The following is a 17889-nucleotide window of genomic DNA, read 5'->3' on the forward strand; positions in this document are numbered from 1 at the left end:
GATAAGGAAACCAGAATCAGTATTTCTTTATCAAGTAAATCAAATGTCACATTGGATCTTAGTTATAGGACTAACCACCATCACAAGACATGGAAAGGGTATCCAGGGAGACTGACTGCTTCCTGGGCTAGGGATAACAGTCCTGAACTTTAGGATTCTAAGCGGACACCATTTGGACTTGGTATTTAGCTAAGAATATTTGCAACCAGTACTGTAAGACTATTATGTTTTAGTTCATTGAAATGCTTTTGTTGTTCATTTATTCCAAAATGAAAGAAAATTTAAAAGCTGAAGAGAATTAGAGGGAAAAAGAAAGAGGGAGGGAGGGAAAGAATGGAGGGGAAGACAAAAGAAGGAGAGCAGAAGAAAGGGAGAAAGGAAGACAGAATAGGAGAAAAAATTTTCACCAGAAGAAAAAATAAATTACAGGTATTCAGAGAATATTGAATTCAAAAGAAAATACAGTCACATTTTTACATAAATAAGCTGCATTTCAAATTTTATAAGTATAAGGGAGATTCACCCAAAGAAGTGATAAAGCTCATGAAAATTTAATGAAAGTCTCTGAGCAAATGGCTATTTAAACAGTAGTTTAGTAAGCTTTTTAAAAACAATCTGATTCCCGTGTATAAGTGACTCTGTTGGGATGAGGGATCTTTTAAAAATGTTTAAGTGATAAGAAATATTCGAGATTTTTAAAAAATGGGGATAATTATAAAGTTGCTACTGATTAAGTCCCTTAGACCTAATAAAAGAGTCATAATGACCCTTATTTAGGATACATAACCAATTCAGGATATAAAGCCATTTTGTATTGGAAGCTCTATCTCTATTGGCCATTAGAGGTTAGTTAAAGTGATTTCTAGCATAATTGGAGTGCTAAAGAATTTGTGGTCAGTTCTGATAACATGTATGGCATTGTAGTAAAGAAAATGTACTGTTGCCGTAAACTAGAGAGTCTGATTCAGGCATGGGAATGAATTGCAATTACAATACATGGTTCAAATGTTATGTTAAAACCATCCCTTCAATCTGGGTCCCCCCCCCCCTATTTTCAGGGGTTCATGACCTGGCCATTAGAGATGTTACTCCAAGCATTAGCATTAGCTTGGAGTAATCTGTGGGTGAGTGAATGTGTGTTGAATTTTGGTTTTCTTTTAACATGCATGTTGGGTGAGAGGGGAAATAAACCTAAATTCACATAAAGTACAGAAAACTAATTGGTTATTTCATTTTAAATACTTTTTTAAAAAACTTCCCAACTTTAACCTTGTTTGAAACTGCTATTTGCAGTTTTGTTAGGGATGAGCCAATGCATCTAAATTCTCAGGAGGGAATTTATTGGGAGATATACCTGAAGAGATGAAGCAAGCCCAGATCCCTAAGATGATAACTTTGTGATTTAGAAACCTGAATTTTTCCCCCTCTTTTTAAATTCTGGAAAGAATAAATTGGCATGCCTGCAGTTTATAAAGCTGGTCCCCCCTCCCAGTTAATTGCAGTCTGACTCCAAGAGTCACCCTTTGTTAATTACCAAATAGTCTGTGTTACCAAGGACTAACATTTTAAATTACTCAGCTCTATCCTCATGGGCCTATATATTAAATACTTCCAATTATATTTTCAGGATAGGCTTTGTATATTTTTATTGGTTATTAGAATCCTATGGTATATTTGTGGTATAGGAATGTTGTGGTAAATTGTTTTTCTATAAATATTTTGAAATTTTAAAAATCCCTTCAGCTTTAATGTAAACTTAATTAGTTACCTGATTAATAAATTATGACTTGTCTAATTAAATTGAAGTTACTTGAGTGAAAGTTACAGTTTCCACCTGAAAGTAGAAGTGACTCACTACTAAGGAGGTATGACATTGCTTTCACTAGGCATATCCTTAGTAATAATTTCCGTGGATAATCCACTGAACAACAGACTCTGGGAGTGTTGTTCCCAGCCATCTCCACTGCTTGCCTTTCTGTCTGCTTTCTCATTTTATTCTCCACCAAAAATGCTGGTGGCTGGGTTGAATTATTAGAGTTATTCTTTTAAGAAAAGGCAAAAGGGTTGATCTGTGCCTCTGTGTGTTAGAGTGTATATTGGGGCATATGAGACAGACAGGCTAATCTGGAGCAAGACTGAGTATAAAGTTGCTATATTTTTTGGTTTTGGTTTCTTTCTGCACTCTGCCATATTCCTCACCACAACCTCCCCATCTTTCATCGAAGAAGAGCTTTGGTATAAAACATCATCAATTTTTATATACCTGTTGGTAGATGAGCCAGTTTTAAAGATCCCTTGGATTCATCTGTGTGCATAGTGGAGATGGCAATATTTTCATATCTTTCCCGAGGTGCAAAGCACCAACATTGGTGAATTAACACCACCAGGTCCTTCTGGAAATTTTTGTTGAGAAAGCCATAAAAGAGAGGGTTTATGCATGTAGAAACCATAGCAACCAAGTGGCAAACTACAAATACCAGGTTATGTTGGCAGCTCATGAGCACTTCGTGATACCAGTCAAAGATTACATTGAAGATGTTCAAGGGCAGCCAGCAGGCTCCAAACGTCACCACGATGGAGATCAGCATTGTGTTGATCCTCTTGTACTCACTAAGCCGGCTCTCATTTTCCCTCTTCCAGTCTACCTTCCTGTTGTTTCTCTTGCGGAGGCAGATAACAATCTTCAGGTAGCAGATGAGGATGAAACCCAGAGGAACAAAATACTGGAGCATAAACAAGGAAGTGGAAAAGAGGAGCTGGTTCATTTTGGAGGGCCACTTCTCTATACAGGCTACCCTGTGGGTGTAGATGTCCGTGGGGAGAGAGAGGTTGCGAAAGGGTTCATCAGTGAGGTGGTAGGACAGGAACAAGGGAATAGATAACAGAAGGGAAATGAGCCAAATAAAGGTGATGCCCCAGTAGGCATGAGAGATGCTGGGCTTCCAGCCACGGGGGTTGACAATAAGCTGATATCTTTCGATAGCAATTAATACAAGTGAGAATATGGACACAGAGATTGAGACACTCTGCACATAGGAAGTGAGTTTGCACATGGTGTTTCCAAATATCCAGTGGTCCATCAGAGTGTAGACGACTGTGAAAGGGATGCACATGATACACACCAAGATGTCAGAGAGGGAGAGATTGGCAATCAGTATGTTAGTGACGTTCTGAGCTTCTCTCTGCTTCTTAAAAATGATGATGATAAGAGAGAGGTTTCCAAAGAGGCCCACAATTAAGACCACAGTATAGACTATGAGTAACAATAGTAAGGCAAGATAAGGGGGTTGACAGGACTCAAAGTAGAAAAATGCAGAGTTATTGCTCTTTGCACTGGTTTTATTAGATGCTGGCTGGTTGAGGGAAGCTTCCATTATGTCAGGATGGGTAAGAAGAGGTTTTCTAAGTGTGCTTGGATAGGATTTTGTCAATCAGTTCTTGGAGGTACCTTGTTCTGAGGCTTCCAATGAGTAATTAGTAGTTTAATCTTCCCTGATCTCTGTCCGTGTTTGATGAAAACATGAAAGACTTGAGCCTGATCTTGAGACCCTAAAAATTAAAAACAAGCCAGAATATTAATGCAAATTCTTAACCATATGGATAATTCTGTAGGTGAAACAATGACCCTTGAGGACATAGACAAATATCCAGTGGGTCTCTTGTATTTTTACCCTCTTCTTATTTCATCTCAGGGTCCATCAGCATAGTCTTTAGAGCTGGTGAGGCAGGATATGTGATGGCACCCCATTAACTGGGTAAGACATCTCAAATACACATTTGCATCCCATTAACATCTGTTTTTTTTTTCAGGGTCATACAAGTATGTAGCCACTTGAGCCCACAGACTTTAAAATCATAAGGAAAGGAATTATGCTATGGAAGTCAAAGTACTGTTTTTGGAGTTGGGATCTAGTATGGTTTAAATGTTTGCATTCCCTCCAAAATTCATGTCCCAGTACAACACTATTAAGAAGTGGATCTTTTAAGAGTTGATTAGTCTATATGGGTTTTACCCTCATGATGCATAAGTGCCTTATAAAAAGGAATTGAAGGAGTAAATTTGCCCCTTCTGTCATGTGAGGACACACAATTCTTCCCCATCAGAGAACGTAGCAACAACCATTCCGGAAGTAGAGAGCAGCCCTTGCCAGATCCCATACCTGGTAGCACCTTGATCTTGAACTTCCCAGACCCCTACAACTGTGAGAAATAAATTTCCAAAGTTTATAAATTCTGCAGTATGTGGCATCTGTAGCACAAAGGCACTAAGATGTGTTCAAATTAGGGCATTGCTCTGTGGTATCTGTATGGCTTTGGCATAAATCAATTACCTTTCCTCTTCAATTTTCTATCTGTAAAAAAAAAAAACTGAGTTGTTTAGAGGAGATCATGCATAATAAGATCATGCAACTAAATTCTCAATGTAGAGCACAGAATAGGTGCTCAGAATACGTATGTTGAATAAAATTTGTCAGCTCCACTGTCTAAAGCTCATCTACAGCCTTTAGATTGAGGGCTAAAATCACAGCAAATACAAGTTCCCTTTCATTCTTATTGCTCAGTTTCTTTCACCAGTGTCATTATGCTTTTTTTTTTTTAAATCAACTTTCTAAAGAATAAGCCAACATGGAAAGTTGGTTGGGTTTTCCCCCTTCCACTTTGACCTCTTACCATGTGTTCTCTTTGGGCCGGAAATCTCAGCATTTAGAATGAATGGCAGAGAGTTCATCATATGGTTGCTATGGAATAACATTTGTCTTCTCTTCTTTTCACTTTTTCTATTCTCTGGGGTTGAAGTCATACTTTGTACAGGCAATTTTGGGGTACACTATTCAGATTCTGGGGGTCAAAGCAAGACTGCTAGTACCTAGTGAGCTACCACTTAGAATTAACTTTATTTAGAAACTATTCCTCCAATTCTTCTTCTTCCTGATCCCTTCTGACTGATTTCTAAAGGAAAGAGAGACCTTGGTCCTAAAGCTTAGCATAGTATATGGTGGTCATATTCCATGGAATTATTCATATAAGGGTGCACAACAGGCATGATGAACTCTCTGCCATTCATTCGAAGTGCTGAGGTTGTGGGCCCAAAGAGAACACATGGTAAGAAGTCAAAGTGGAAGGGGGGGAAAAAAAAACCAACCAACTTTCCATGTTGGCTTATTCTTTAGAAAGTTGAGAAAGAAAGAAAAAAAAAAAAAAACAACCCATAATGACATTGGCAAAAGGAACTGAGCAATAAGAATGAAAAAGAACTTGTATTTGCTGTTTGAAATTACCTGGCCTATTCATACATTCTCCCTGAGTTCAAAGGCTTAGCAGATTGTTATTGGAAATAAATCACCTTAAGAATACTTATGTCTGTAACCCTTTCAACAACTGATACCACAATAAAGAACATTGTAAAATGCCATAGATGAATGGAAACTGTTGATAATGACAGTGTGTTTTACACAGAAAGATCCAGGGACTTGTCTGTGGCCCCAATGTGATGTGGTGATAAGGAGAAAGAGCAACACTTATGAGGGTGGTAATGGCAAAAAATAATGGTCTCAGGCTTGGGTGATTCAGGGGTCCAATAGACCTGGAAAGGCTCAGGGATCCTGGCTGAAGGGGAATTTTAAGATAGATTAAAGGTCTTTATGACAGTTGATAGACTAGAACTAAAAATGAGAAACAGAAAGCTTTGATTGCTAATTAGAGGCCTCCTACCAAGCACTTCCCACTTGGGGGAGGAAAGAAATGAAAAGGAAATGAGTAATGACTACATGTATAGCTTGGTACTCTCAAATGACACTGGACTTTCTCTTAGGACTCATGTCCTGCTGCTGACTATTTGATTTTGGGCAAGCCACTTCTCTTGGCCTCAGTTTCTTCATCTGTACAATGAAATTTTAAAATGTCCTACCTATTTCACATCTTGTTAAAAGGGGCAATAAAATAATATATTAAAAACATTTTATAAGCTGTTAAAAACTGTGCAAATACAGTGCTCATTATTGTTTTTATTATTCTTGTTGAATATGTCAGTCGTGTGGGTGGAATTGATCTAGCCCCTGTTGGGGCAGGCCCAAAATGGTAGTCAGGATCCCTCACCAACACTTCTGATGGACTATGTTATGTTTCTTTGTGTGTAGCCAAAGCTGGGAACCAGCTATGTTATGGTTAGTCAAAGCCAGAAGCACTCTGACTCAGCATATATACTAGAGGTCATAAACATTAACATGCTCCCCTCTCTATGTAAGCCAGTGTGCCTTCTTTGTTTGAACTGTATATGAAAAGAGCCTATGAAAGTGGTTGGGGTGGAGAAGTAGGGAGGGCTAATGGCTATGGCCACTTCCAATAAAGGATGACCAATATTCCTAATGTGCCTTGCATTTTCTTTCAATTGCTAGATCCTTGAACCTAGGTTCCTGGACTTAAGCCTTGCCCTCACCCCAACACCCCCATCCAACAAAGAGCTGAGAGTGATTTTATATCTGCTGTACTATTTATTTCTCCAACATCAAGTTTTTGTTGGGAAAGGGTGGGAATATTATACCTACATCTCACAGAGCAACCAATGCACAGAAAGGCCCAGGAGTTAGCTCACGCCATACAAAATCATCAGTCTTTTGAGTGTTTTTTTCCCCCCAACTCTTATTACTATAATAAAGAAAAGCTTCCTATGAATTCTGCAAAGATAGGTGTGAATCACAGTTTTCTCTTCACAGATGTAAAAATTCACATAATTTTGCAGAGTTCTTGGTTGATTGGTAAGAGATGGGAATAAAGTTGGTAGCCCTTGTGTTGCCCATTCTTTGATTTGGGATGTCTTCCTAGTGCATGGGGAATCACTCACCGTCCTGCAATAGCAAGTCTGAAACTGCGTGGAGACCCTTCTTTCCTGTATGCTGACTAGGAGCAAAGTAAACATTTGCTCTCAGTCTATAAATTCCTATAGAGGCTTGGAGCTCAGAAAGGCCAGAAGAAGATTGGATGTGCTTCATCTGGGAGGGACTCAAAGAGGAGTGCAAGAGTTACATTATCCAGTTGCCCTCTGCACAATTTAGAGAAGATTAATAGGAAAATCCCCAAATATGGAAGTTAAATTGCAACATGGATTACACTTTACATAATTGGTAACTATAAAGTTAAAATATTTAAATCTAGCTTATCTGCAAGCAAAGTAATGTTAACCCCTGATTCCTAAAAAAATTCTTGGGATACATTTCTATTTTAATAAGGCTGTGAGAGAGGAGGGATTTGTTTCTAGGTGCTTATTGTGGATACTTAATGTAATGCTGTGTTCTTAGCATAAGCTCTAAGATGTGTCTTTACAGAGATTCCAGTTCTTTTTTTGTTTCCTTGGTACAGAAAAGATTAGTTGGGCTGATTTTTTTTTTTTTTTTTACAAAATGAAATGGCCAAATAAACTAGAAATATTGGTTTGTATATTATTTAAAAAATAGAAGTCTTATTTCTGGCTTAGCTACTAAGTATGCAAACATGAGCAAGTCTTACTTCTATGTTTGTAAATCAGTATTAAATATTATTACTATCTGAAGTTCAAGACTGCCATTGAGCCCAAGAAAACCCACCTGGTCAGCACCGGTATTCTAGATGAATTAAGTAAGAGATGGGCCAGTAATTTGAAAATCACTGAGCCTTAGACAAGGGTGAGACATCAGCATGAGCAAAGAATCTGTAATCCTAGAAATTTAAGGAAAGGGAAAGAGAATTCAGGGAGGGGAAGTTTGCATTGTGTTTCTGATTTTGAGCCTCTCACATGCATACTTGAGGAGTAAGGCATGTGCAAAATTTCATTTTGTCTAAAGTTAAAGAAAAAAATAGAAAATGTTCTGTTTGAGTAATTTTAAAATTAAAAATAGGAAATACTGAACTTTATTCAAGAAATATAAAACAGGAGGCAGCAGAAAATAGTGGAAAGAACATGTAACTCTGAGAGCTGCGGCATCTGTAAAAAGAGAAATATGTAAGACCTTCAGAGTCTTTTCCAGTTCAACATGTAGTTACAAATAATCTGAAATATACTTTTTTTGGTGTTATAGATAATTAAAGGAAAGGGTGAAAACAGGGTAGAGATGACAGATAAACAGAAAGAGAGGAAGATAATGAATGGTCAGGAGAAAACATTGAAAAACTCATTATCCTATTCAATTATTTTCTCATTCAAAAAAAAAAAACATTTTGTGTCTATTGTAGAAATGTGTGCTATCTTTAAAAATGTGAGGATTACATTTGACCCATCCATTCTTTTATTACACATACTTTGATTTTTCTCTGCTGGAAATAGGTTATGTGTTTTTTCTAGAATTTGACAGTTGCCTAAGCCGATATAAAGTGTCTATGGAAAATATACACATTTTGGTTCCCAAAGCTAGTCTTAAAATTAAGCCAACACAGATTGTGTCTGAATTGGCTTTAATTTTCTTTGAAGATTAATGACTGAGCTTGCCATTTTAGGGATGTTGAGGTTTTCATTTCTTAAAATAACATTACATCAAATACATCAAAAAAGGAGAGCTTAACTCTGTCAATGAAAATAAGTCTGCCAGGTGTTTATTTACTAACAGATAAACAATAGTAATCAAAATCACATTGTGCCAGAACTAGCTTTTGGTGATTCCTTTTGACAGTTTTTCTACATTGGTGCATTTGAAAGCTGTAGAGTTGTTTTTCAGATCACATTTAAAAAAAGAAAGAAAGACAATTGCTACAATTAAGCCTAAAAGCATTGCAATTTCAATGTTTAATGATTTTCACATATTTAAAAACTGGAATATTTAAACATGAAATACCTATCTGAAAAACACATCTGCAAGATTTTTTTTTCAGCATTTTTGAGGTGGGTTTCCCAATTTCTTACCTGTTGGAAATTTTCAGTTCTATTGCTATTCTTTTCATCTTCTACATGTTTTCTTTCTTCATTCCCATTATTACTATTTTGAGTTTATTTCTCTGTCAAAGGAAGACATATTAGCCATCTCTCCAAGTCCCAACATCCCTTCTTAGCTTATGAATCCACTAAACAATGTATACCTTCATTTCAGAAGCTGCTCCCTAGAGTTGGAATCATTGCACCGAGGACTCAGCTCTGGAATCCAGTGGCGATGAAGCCACTGAGGAGCTGGAAGGGAGGAGTCAGGAATCTCAGCAGCAATGAGATTAGATGCAGCTGTTTAAGACATGCATTCACAATGTAGCTTTCCATCATTTTGTAGCGATGATAATAAGAGGGTATCTTGAAATTCTGTGCCATTTTCTGGCACACACACACACACACACACACACACACAATAGCATATTATATTCTTTTGAAGTATCTATTTTATATTTATGCTTATTTAAAATTTTTATCTTTGCCAAAATCAGACATTTGACTTAAATATTCCTGGGGAAAAATTTTTATTTATTTATTTATTTATTTATTTATTTATTTATTTATTTATTTAGATGTGGTGCTGAGAATTGAACCCAGTGCCTCACACATGCTAGGCAAGCACTCTACCACCAATCCACAACCACAACCCCCTTCCTGGAAATTTTTAAGTAAACATTAATAGTTGTTGAACTGGACGTGGTGGTACAGGCCTGTAATCCCAGAGGCTGTGGAGGCAGAGGCAGGAGGATCATGAGTTCAAAGCCATTCTCATCAATTTATTGAGACCCTAAGCAACTCAGCAAGACCCTGTCTCTAAATTTAAAAAAAAAGGGGGTGGGGGGGGGCTAGGGATGTGGTTTAGTGGTTAAGTGGTTAAGTGCCCTGGGTTCATTCCCTGGTAAAAAAAAAAAAAAAAAAAAAAAAAAAAGGAGGGGAGGAGTCTTCACATTAATTGTTGTTCTTAGAGAATTTACCAGTAGTTAAGAGACGGAATTTATTCCAGGTTTTTCTATAATTTATGAGATTAATAGAAATACCTTTAAAATTGAAATCAATCCCAATTTTCTCAGTAAAGTATGCATTATAATACACGATTTTTGTCTAACATCTTGAAACTGACAACTGAGCTGCTTTTGGACTGTAACTCAAAGTGGGGACTGAAAAGCACTTTTCCTGTATTTGAAAAATTATCATAAGAAGGGGGCTATTCCTCATTGTTACAAAAGGCCAGACAAGTAAGATTTAGATATACTCCAGTTAGGAACAGACAGAAAATGTACACCAGTGCCTTCTGGTGAATGTTTGAAGACTCTAGAAACAAGATTGTAGAGCATTAAGTATGGTTAAAAATATTTCAGGCATGAATTAATGGATTGGAAAATGGCATTTGGAAATATTTCCTAACCTAAGGATTCAATAATGGAGCCCCAAATTTTAGAACTAAGCCCAGAGAATCAACTCTGTTTCTCTACCCAAAACATCAAACCAACCAACAAAAACTAAAAGTTCTCAGGTGGTCAGCATTGTTAAAATTGTGTCTCTGTGTTTTATAGAACCCTACCAGGCCACTGGCAGGGTGAAATAGAAGGTAGGGTAGATGAGGAGTGTACTGAAGGAGTTGAAGTCAATCTATTCCTCTGGAGGATGCAGTGGCCCATACCTATCTTTCCCTGGTCACCTTGTAGCAGTATTCCTATTACTTATTTTTCGGTTTCTAGTTGAAATATGGAGAGTGCAGAAAACTTTGGAAGATTGTAGGGCTTATTAAAAAAATACATCTTTTCAAATGATAGAAAAAATTAGCAGTGGTGGATACTAAGGTTTGGTGGATACTAAGAGATCATCTTAACCATATGTAATATTGATAAAGATTTGGGGAGGCAGCTTGAGTTGGATAGAGCCATCTCTGAATGGATTCTCTTGTGTCACCTAGATGGGGAGCTGTGAGCATCCTCTGAGCTTTTAATTCATTTTCTATAAGGTAAAAATTGCTACCTATCTTGCAGGATAATTTTGAAGGTTAATGATAGGAGATATATATCTCCTATCATTAATGAATATATATATATATATATATATATATATATATATATATATATATATTCATTAAATGATAGTCATTGTTGTTTCTGAGAATTTTCCTTAGAAGAAAGATATAACCTGGAATAAGAGCAGAGTTCATTGTTTTCTGTTCATATATGCTTTCCCAAAGAAAGTCTAGAATAAGTGTAGTAAATATCATGGTAGCTTTAATTTCAAAACGGATATTTGGTATATTTGTTCTAGGTGAAGGTCCATTTTTGTTATCACTTTTTCTCACCTAGGTACAAAGAGAGTTATAATTTGGTTTACAGCTTGGTTTATAATGAGCTGATGAAGTGTCTGTTTATTTTCTCTTCCTCAAAGAAACTGCTTTGACATCAAGATTGGCTGTTTTTGAATCACCTGGCAATCATAAATGCCTTCAAGAAAAAGAAAGCAGGCATATTGGGATGGGAAGACCAAATATTATAAATATGTTATTTCTTCCTATGTTAAACTGTAGAAACAATTCAAAAAAAAGTCTTACAAAAGAATATATAAGTGAGAATAGCTTTGAAAAATTGACTAAGATGAAAATCAAGATTAACTACATTAATATTTTAAAATATTACAAAGTATCAGCAATTAAGTTAGTGTAATGCTGGATCAAGAATTAAATCAATGGAACGGAGAAGAAATACACTCAAGCACATATAAGATTTTTATTTTGTTTATAATTCTATTTGCATATAATAATTACATATATTTATGGGGCACGGTCTGATTATATATATATATATATACATATATATATATATATATTATATATAAAATATGTAATGATCTTATCATAGAAGTTAGCATTTCCATCTCCTTAAACATTTATCATTTCTTTGTATTGGGAAACTTTGAACTCCTCTCTCTGGTTCAATATAAATGATACATATGAGAGATTATTGTGAACAATAGTCACCTGCCTGTTCTTCAGAAACTTAGAACTTATTCCTCCTATGTAACTTGTATTTTTTGGAACCTGTTTCTAGCTTCCCTCTCTCTTCCCTTCCTCTTCCTTCATAAATTGTTAATATCTGATAGAGAAAGCAGTAAGGCTTTCTGGGGAAAACAAGAATTATTTTGTGATTACTGAGAGTAATCAATTAAGGGTCTAGAAAAAATATTAATTTGGTTCCATTCTGTATATAAAAATATTTTTAATTTAATTTCATACTGTATACCAGAATAAGTTCCAGAGCAAAGGATTTAAAGTATTGTTAAGGAAGTCAGTTCCTGTGACAACATATTGAAGTATCGGGCCTACATTGTCTTCTAGCAGTTGCAGAGTTTCTGGTCTAAGTGCTAGGTCTTTGATCCACTTTGAGTTGACTTTTGTACAGGGTGAGAGAAAGGGGTCAAGTTTTTCATTCTTCTACATATGGATTTCCAGTTTTTTCAGTACCATTTGTTTAAAAGGATATCTATTCCCCAGTGTACATTTTTGGTAACTTTGTCTAGTATCAGATAACTATTTATGTGGGTTTGTCTCTGGGTCTTGTATTCTATTCCATTGGTCTTCATGGCTGTTTTGATGCTGGTACCATGCTGCTTTTGTTACTTTAGCTCTGTAGTATAATTTGAGGTCTGGTATTATGGTGACTCCAGCAAAGCTCTTTTTCCTCAGGATTGCTTTGGTTATTCTGGATCTCTTATTTTCCAAATGAAATTTTATAACTGATTTTTCTAGTTCTGTGAAAGTTTTCATTAGTATTTTGATTAGGAATACATGGAATCAGTATACATTTTTGGTAATATGACACTTTTGACAATATGGATTCTGCCTACCTAACATGTAAAGTCTTTCCATCTTCTAAAGTCTTCTTCAGTATTCAGTTTTCTTTGTAGAGGGCCTTCATCTCCTTTATTAGATTGATTCCCAAGGATTTTTTTTTTAGGTTATTGTGTATGGGATATTATTTTTCAGCAGATTCATTATTGGAATATAGGAAAGCAATTGATTTATGTATGTTGGTCTTGTATCTTGTTACTTTACTAAATTTGTTTATCATCTCTAGAAGTCTTCTGGTGGCATTTTTTGATCTTTTAAATATAAGATCATGTCATCAGCAGAGATAATTTGATCTCTTTTTTTCTTATGTGTATCTCTTTAGTTTCCTCCTCTGAGATTTCATCTCACTCCAATCAGAATGGCAATTGTCAAGACTACAAATAATAAGTGTTGATGAGGATATGAGGAAAAGGTACACTATATTGTTCATGGGACTGCAAGTTAGTGCAACCACTCTGGAAAGTAGTATGGAGATTCCTCAAAAAATTAGGACTAGAACTACCATATGACCCAACTATCTCATCTTTAGTGTATTTCCAAAAGACCTAAAATCAGCATACTGTAGGGATGCAGCTACGTCAATGTTTATAGCAGCACAGTTCACAATAACCAAACTATGGAACCAACCTAGGTGCCCTTAAAGAATGAATGGATAAGGAAATGTGATATATGTACACAACAGAGTAGTACTCAGTCATAAAGAAGAAAAAAATTATGGTATTTGATGATAAACAGATGGAACTGGAGACTATTGTGCTAAGTGAAGTAAGTCAGACCCAGTAAGTCAAAGGGTACATGTTTTCTCTAATAGGCAAAAGCCGTCCAACATAAGGGAAAAAATAAAAATGAAAAGAAAAGGGGGATTCCATTGATGGAATAGAAGAAAGATCAATGGAGTAAAGAGAGAGAGGATTGATAGGGAGGGAGATGAGATGGGATAAGGGAAGAACAGTAGAATGAATCTGACCTAACTTTCATATATATAAACACACACATACCACTTTGAATCTTACCTTCATGGATAGCCACAAGACACTATTTTTTTTTAAAAAAACTAGAAAAATAATTTGAAATAAGAAAATAGACTAAAAATTGCTCAATACACAAGTAAATATATGATCTCTAGATGGAGAAGGATTTTTGAAACTTCTTCCAACTTATGTGTAATCTCATCAAGGAACTCTTCCTTCATCACCCTGTTTACATAGTCCACCCCCACTGCTTTATTCTCTACTATGGCACCCAATTTTATTTCCTTAATTGCACATATAATAATCTATAGTGATATTTTTTTAAAAAGTGTATTAGCCTGATCATTTATTGCCTTTCTTACTAAAATGCTGTTAAGGCCAAGAACTCTGTCTTATTTACTGCTGCAAATTCAGTGTTCTTGGAAAATAGTAAGTCTTCAGTGAATATTTGTTGAATGAATCAATGAATGTGCTTGAACTCAATAGAAGAAAGCACAAAGTAAAAGTTAACTGAGTTTCCTCTTTAAATAAATTTTAAGTCAGGCATGGTGGCACGTGCCTGTAATCCCAGCAGCCTGGGAGGCTGAGGCAGGAGGATGACAATTTCAAAGCCAGCCTCAGCAACTTAGTGAGGCCCTAAGCAACTCAGCAAGATCCTGTCTCAAAATTAAATATAAAAAGGGCTGGGGATGTGGCTCAGTGGTTAAGTGTCTCTGATTTCAATCCCTGGTACCAGAAAAAAAAATTTTTTCAAACTTTTGCTTCTAAAATGTTGACATTATCTAAATTAAGACACAAAAAGGGGAGAAATATTTACAAAAAGTATGATACAAAAGACAATATTTTACATTATCAACATATATTTGAATTGACAAGAAAAATTCTAAGATCTTGATATGTAAATAGGCAAATGATATGGACAATTAACAAGAGAAAATATGAATTAAATATTTAAACAAAAAAGTTTCAACTTCATTAGTCAGAGAAATAAAAAACAAAACAGTAATGAATTTTCATTTTCATTTGTCAAAACATCAAACATTGAAAAAATAGGAAAATACTCTATCCTGAATACAGAGTGAAGGGGTACTATTTACATTATTGGTGAAATATAATGTGGAGCACCATATTAAAAAATTGAGGGCAAACATCCAGGAGCCTTAAAAACGACTTATTTCCTTAATCCCAGTACTTCTAGTTGCAGAAATGTACTCTAAGGAAATATTTGGATACGTAGGTAAAGATTTTTACATGAAGATATTAATTGCAATATTATTTATATAGTAAAAAAAAATCAACCTAAACTTCCAACAGTAGGGAAAAGGCTAAGCGAATTAGAGTATACCTATATGTTAGACTGTTATGCAGCCTTTGAAACTGGTATTTAAAGAGTATCACTGGAGTTAGGGATATAGCTCAGTTGGTAGAGTGCTCGCCTTGCATGTGCAAGGCCCTGGGTTTGATCCCCAGTACCAGGGGAAAAAGAAAAAGAAGAACACCACTGACATAAAATTAAGTAAAAAAGGCATGATATAAAATCCCTGGATATAGTATGATCTCAAATATATAAAACAATTTATAGAATAAGGAAAATATACCAATTTAATGGTTTATTTCTAGGGTTAAAATTACGGATGATTTTTATACTGAATGATGTTTTATATTTTTCTACTTTTCTATATGTATGAGTTATTTTCATAACTGGAAAAATATTTCATAATTGGAAGAATCTTGTTTTTTTTTAATTTGTTTTTAGGCATACAATGTTGAAAGCTTAAGTTTCTCGGTACTGTATTTGTTGGTAAGAAAATTTAGCAAGCATTAGGATTTTGTTTGCCTCAAGCTAAAAGTCACTGCTCTAATTTAAAGAAATTAGTTTGGAGAGTAATAGCCTGGGACAACAGGCAATATAGTTGATGAAAAGACCTTAAGAAAGAATTAAAACTGTGTCTCCCATCTCTCCAGAGCCCTTCAGCACTTACATCTGTTCTTATTGTATTGAATGCTTGTATTGTATTGAATTTAGTTATCAAACACATTTTGTTGTCTCTAATCTGAAATACTTTAATTTTAAATTAAAACATTAGGTGAATCTCTGAGCCCATATTTTTCAAGCTTAAGAAGCGCTTGAAAAATACAAGTAGTACATTCTAAACTCAAGTCCCAGGCATCTGTGCTATAATTGATCAATTATGGCAGGGGTTTGGTAAAAAGAGGTTCCTGGCTTTTTGTTTTGTTTTGTTTTGTTTTCTTCACTGGGCTGCAGCTGTCCTTATTTCTGTCAAGGATCCTTTTGACTTTGTTAACAGGTCTCTGATATATGTTTTTAAAAGAAAAGCTGTTATGTAACCTGTTTGAATTTTTTTTTCTGTACTTCCTAAATGAAATATTTACTCACTAAAGCTTAGCACGCCACCTGAAGACCTGGGCAAGAGTGGCCTTGACTTGAATCTTGTTTTGAAAAAACGAATGTAATTTGGGATGCAGCACTCAGCAGCACAGTACAGCCTGTAACCCAAACATCCCCTGTGGTGACTAATACCACAGATAACACTCCTCCTCATCTCTCGCTCTGTGACCTTGAGACAAAAGGTGGTTATGTGCAAACATTATGAAGCATGTGGGCTATTGAGGCTATGAATTCTGCTTTGGATTGTGGGAGAAATTCTTAAGTAAGAGAAAAGACTAATTAACTTAGCACAAATATGATAGATTCTTGTATAATGAGGTCCTGGCTCCCATTACAGCTGAGCCTCCATTTACTTATTTCTCTTTGAATTCCAATATGGAGTTCAGGAGATACTCATAAATTTAGGATGATGTTTGCAACAGTGGCCCATGGCCGTTGAAGACTATTTGCAACATAAAACAATTCATATTCCTCTCAAATATTATATGTGAAGGTCCAGACATTGCTGATATTGGCAATAGATGAGCCTTGAACCCTAGATTTGTGAGTAGTTCTGTTTTTGTAAAAATATATAATAGGACTTTGATTCTTTTTAATTTACATAAAAGTTTAAACTTTATTATAATAACTTCACTTAAAATTTGGGATTTGCTAATTATTACTTGTACTTTGCCTTTTAACTTTTATAATTTTCAGTATTTTAGAAAAAAGGTGACATTTGAAAGCAAATACAAACATAATTTAAATTTTTAAATATTTAACATACATTTTTATGATGTATTCAGATTTTATGCAGTTTTTCTTATATCAACAATTTTTAATTGACAAATGAAAAATTTGTTTATATCCATGGTATACTATGTGATGTTTTGATATACGTATAAATTGTAGAATGATTAAATCAAGCTAATTGATATACTCATCACCTCAGATCCTTTTAATTTTTTTATGATAAGAACATTTAAAGACTATTCTCTTAGCAATTTTCAAGAATAAATTATTAAAAATGTTATACACTTTAAATAAATTATAATTATTAATCCTTTAGATCCTTAATGGTAAAATGACACAAATTATGAGAAAAACTTTTTAATAAAACATGATTCATAATTTAGATCAAAATAAGGTAAGAAAAATAAGTTTCCTGGAATATATTTTTATTTATGAATTATATGTCTTTATCCTATTATTCATTCAAAAGTCACCAGTTCACCAATGTTATATCCAGACATGTGCAATGATAATTCTTAGTTAAATTCAATGGGGTTAGATAGTTTGCCAACTTTTAGTTATGTGAAAATCATAACTTTACACATTAAAAAAAATTTTTTTTGTTACTCGGGATTGAACTCAGGGTCACTTTACCACTGAGCTATATATCCCCAGGCCTTTTTAATTTTTATTTTGAGACAGGTTCTTGCTAGGTTGAACTTGTGATTCTTCTGCCTCAGCCTCCAGTTGCTGGGATTTAAAGAGTGTGCCACTGCACCTGGCCATAACTTTACATATATCTCTAAAATTTTTATCAAGCTTCCTAACTAAACATTTTATTCAACAAATTGTTTTATAACTTTTACACTTCTAGAGATGTAGTATGGGCTTTCATTTCTACTCTTGCACTGGACTCTGAAAACATTAGGCACAGATATGTTATATGCAATTATGAATATGTCAAAATGAGCCCCACTGTTATGTATGAATATAATTCACTAATAAAACATTTAAAATACTCTTAAAAATGTAAATTAATGCTGGGTGC

The 17889-nt window shown here is 34.9% G+C and overlaps 1 protein-coding gene across 1 annotated transcript; it reads right to left on the reverse strand.

Annotated features, from left to right (window-relative positions):
- Nucleotides 1–2255: 2255 nt before the first annotated feature.
- Nucleotides 2256–3453, reverse strand: LOC124107645 (neuropeptide Y receptor type 6). The gene has a single exon (XM_046465822.2). It carries the CDS (start codon nt 3372–3374, stop codon nt 2256–2258), a length of 1119 nt encoding a protein of 372 aa, XP_046321778.1. The 5' UTR covers nt 3375–3453.
- Nucleotides 3454–17889: the final 14436 nt, after the last annotated feature.

Source organism: Marmota monax, unplaced genomic scaffold, assembly GCF_021218885.2.
Source record: "Marmota monax isolate L192 unplaced genomic scaffold, Marmota_monax_Labrador192_F-V1.1 WCK01_AAM20220418_F8-fsc00097, whole genome shotgun sequence".
NCBI classification, from domain to species: domain Eukaryota; kingdom Metazoa; phylum Chordata; class Mammalia; order Rodentia; family Sciuridae; genus Marmota; species Marmota monax.

Excerpts from the sequence above, each read along its gene's own strand:
- LOC124107645 (XM_046465822.2), bottom strand. The coding sequence starts at position 3,374 with ATGGAAGCTTCCCTCAACCAGCCAGCATCTAATAAAACCAGTGCAAAG.